Genomic DNA, 3,671 nt, shown 5'->3' with positions numbered 1-3,671 from the left:
CTTCAATATGAGTAAAAAACTAAATCTTCAATATGAGTAAAAAATAAATCTTCAATATGAGTAAAAACTAAATCTTCAATATGAGTAAAAAATAAATCTTCAATATGAGTAAAAAATAAATCTTCATTATGAGTAAAAACTAAATCTTTAATATGAGTAAAAACTAAATCTTTAATATGAGTAAAAAATAAATCTTCAATATGAGTAAAAACTAAACAATAGTCATCGATTATTTTTCGACGCATTTGTATATAATTAATATTTCATAATATTTTTGATTTTGTTTTTTATATGAATAATTTTCCCTGGCACTAGATTTTCGAACATTCCTGGAAAATATGAAAATGTCGTCTTCATTATCAAAAATCCTCGAAACAGAAATAAATGTTTTCAAAAGTAACTCTCGGATCATGAAAAATACAAAATAATATGAAATATCAACTATTTACGAATGCGTCGACAATTAATCGATGACTATTGTTTGTAATATCTGAATGATTTGTTTGGAATTAAATTGATTTGTTTACGATCCGAGTTGAATTTTGCATCTTTCTGAATTTGTATGGACACTACGTTCTTCGGTTTTAGTCGTTTTTAACAATTTTCTCCTTATAGACGCAACAGATAGAAGTAAGATTAGTAGCGATCAAAGGCGCTTTTTATCGCATTAAGCCTATACCCCCTTTCATTTTTCGCGAACACTCCTTTTAAGATTTATCATCTGAATTCAAATCAATCCACAAAAGAAATAGTTAGAGAAATTTAAATTAAATTTCTGAGAGATAAGTTTTTCTTTTAACGTCAAGGCCTTCTTGTTATTTTATACCTGTTGCCTTAGATTAAAACAAAGAGCTTGGTTTCCTAAAGGCGTAATTCAAAGTCATTATCCTTCATTTGTAGAGTTGCATATCTGATTCAAAACAATAACCTAAACCTTTGACTGATCCATCTCCCCCAAACAAAAGGATGTCAGACAAATCCTTCATAATTTACAGAAATGCTTTAAACACTTTGTTTTTTAATTATTCAATGAATATTCATAATGATAGCTGTGTTGAGTTCCCACATATTCTTCAGTTTAAAGGCAATTTGAACACAATTTTAGAGATAAACAAATAAAGTTATCACTCCTCAGTGATCAGTCAAAGGTTTAAAAAGTGCCTTTGTAAATAGGGTTTTTACATCTTTTTTGGACTATGGTGCTATTAAATTGCACAAAGGACTATGGTGCTCTTAAATTGTACCAAAAACTATGGTGCTCTTAAATTGCACAAAGGACTATGGTGCTCTTAAATTACACTAAGGACTATGGTGTTCTTAAATTTCGCAAAGGACTATGGTGCTCTTAAATTGCACAAAGGACTATGGTGCTCTTAAATTACACTAAGGACTATGGTGTTCTTAAATTTCACAAAGGACTATGGTGCTCTTAAATTACACAAAGGACTATAGTGCTCTTAAATTACAAAAAGGACTGGTGTTCTTAAATTGTACAAAGGACTATGGTGCTCTTAAATTGCACAAAGTGTTGTTATTTGACACAATGAAATATCCTTATTCTATCTATGGGGAAGGATTTTCTTTGTGTCAAAAACTGATTTGGCTTCAATGCGTATAAAACCTGTCTCACCGACCACTCTTAAGTTCTCCATTTGTCACTTAGCTTGGGTTTCCAGCGTAAGTGGATTTAACTTGCCCACAATTGCGAGCCCTTTAATTCCATGTAAATCTACTTATTTCTGCGCAATTCTGCACAAATCTTTGCAACGGAATTCTGATTAGCAACCATACCCTTATCTCACGACTCACAGCTACAGCCAATCATGAGAGATCATTGCTCTCTAGCTTGGCTACAGCCGCGCCAGCAGGAGGATGTACAAGTTTAAGTGGCTGGCTGGTATATTGATACTATAAGATCTAGGAATTTTTACTTAAAATGTCTTTTAAGTAAAAAGAAATAATGATAGATTATCTTTAGACAGCGCCCCTTAGAACCTTTTATATTTAAATAGAATCATGTTAAAACAGGCCACTTTTTTAGTCATGTTTATTTTTAGATTTGTTAGTTGCGACCATCCTAAAGAGGAGATCAAGGCTGTGTTCAACAACCTGATTTCTGAAGAGGACCTTAACACCCTGCTGTCATCTGACAACTGCATGAGCTTTACCATATCTGACTTTTGTACTGGTTACAATAGCAGAGTTTCATTCAGCCAGAAACCTGAGTTTAACACCAGCTTTGAATACTCCTATGGGAAGGAACATGAGCTTCCCCCTCCACTCGTCGGAGGGAAATCTCTTGTCACAAGAAATGGAAATGTAATTGTTAAGACCATGACATTTCCAGATGTTGTGTACACCTATGAAACAATTGTGTCTGGCTTTGGTGTCTCAATCAAGATGTCATCAACAAGGGATGGGTATATCTCTACAAGTATCTGGGAGAGGGTTAATGCTTCCTTCTGTGGTTACTTTGTCATGCAGAACCATGTTAATGCTGAGAATTATATGGTGGCTGATAACAAGATGTCAAAAGCTGAAGCAGAGACACTTCTGTCTTTTCTGGCAGTTAGAATAACCGAGAAGGGTGGAAAGTATGAAATGGCTGATTTCCTTGGAAATGGAACAAACAAGAGTATTAGTTTCAATCTTGGTGTAGAGTTTGCCGAGGAAAATTATCATTTGGGGATCAATGGAACCCATTTGTTCACTAGTAATTCCCTGTCTGAACTCGTATACACTTTTAAAGATAAGGGTTCGGGAAGTGTTACCGTTTGGAGAGCTTTAGCCACCACAGATACTCTAACATGGACTGCAGAGAAGGCTTCTCATGGTGTCAAGTGTAGCATTACATATCAGCGATGTGGAGATATTGACGGTACTTGGAAAGTCATGACTCACTCCAACTATGACAACTTCCTCCGTGGTCTTGGTCTCCCGGAGTCAGTGATCCAGGATGCTGTAGAGGAAAGAGAAACCCTGACCTGGAAACATCTTGGAAAAGAGGTTTGGCTTGCTGCTTCATCTTCAAAAGTGCTTCCTATGGAGTCAAAGCATCTTATCCCAGGCATAGACCACTCCTCTCAGATGATGGGAATGAACGTTACTGAAATATTTAATCTGAGCAGGGATGGAATGTACGGCACAGTTAAGATGGGAGAGAACATGTTTAACTACAAAGTTGTTGTTGGAAAGGAGTTGGCCCATATGGATGTGGAGATTGATGGGAAACCTTTTACTAAAGCTACAATTATATTCGCTAGAACATAAAGGGATTAAATATATTGGCGTTAGAAACATCCATACAGGCGTATTTCTAAATGAATAAAATTTATTTGATTTTAAATTGAATGTTAACAAGATTCTGTTTTTTCAATATAATCTTAAAATGACTGCAGTGAGTGTAATTTCAAGAGATCCTGGACTTGCAAAGATGGCAATGCCTGATTCACAGCCATACCATTGAAACCTTTCCATGATCAGTATTGTGGAAGATATTGTACTTTTTCAAGTTTAAAAAAGTGTTTAATCTGATATTTCCGATCTGTTTTTCTTCAGTAGAAATGTGCAAGTCCCAATAAACATGGGAATTAGAGGACCGCTTTGATATCGTCTTCGTACCATGTGGCTTTTTTTCATGAACACAATTATTGCAGTATTATAGCTTAAAC

The 3,671-nt window shown here is 35.0% G+C and overlaps 1 protein-coding gene across 1 annotated transcript; it reads left to right on the top strand.

Annotated features, from left to right (window-relative positions):
- Positions 1–2,057: 2,057 nt before the first annotated feature.
- Positions 2,058–3,301, top strand: LOC111716815 (uncharacterized; the record flags this gene model as incomplete). Its single annotated transcript, XM_023492305.1, is given in 1 exon segment — positions 2,058–3,301. A coding segment is annotated over 1 exon segment (1,213 nt), but the record flags the coding sequence as incomplete, so codon positions are not given.
- Positions 3,302–3,671: the final 370 nt, after the last annotated feature.

The sequence above is a fragment of the Eurytemora carolleeae genome, unplaced genomic scaffold, assembly GCF_000591075.1.
Source record: "Eurytemora carolleeae unplaced genomic scaffold, Eaff_2.0 scaffold1889, whole genome shotgun sequence".
Taxonomy (NCBI): Eukaryota; Metazoa; Arthropoda; class Copepoda; order Calanoida; family Temoridae; genus Eurytemora; species Eurytemora carolleeae.
The sequence above is the reverse complement of the archived record's forward strand: the minus strand, read 5'-3'. Positions and strand labels throughout refer to the sequence as shown.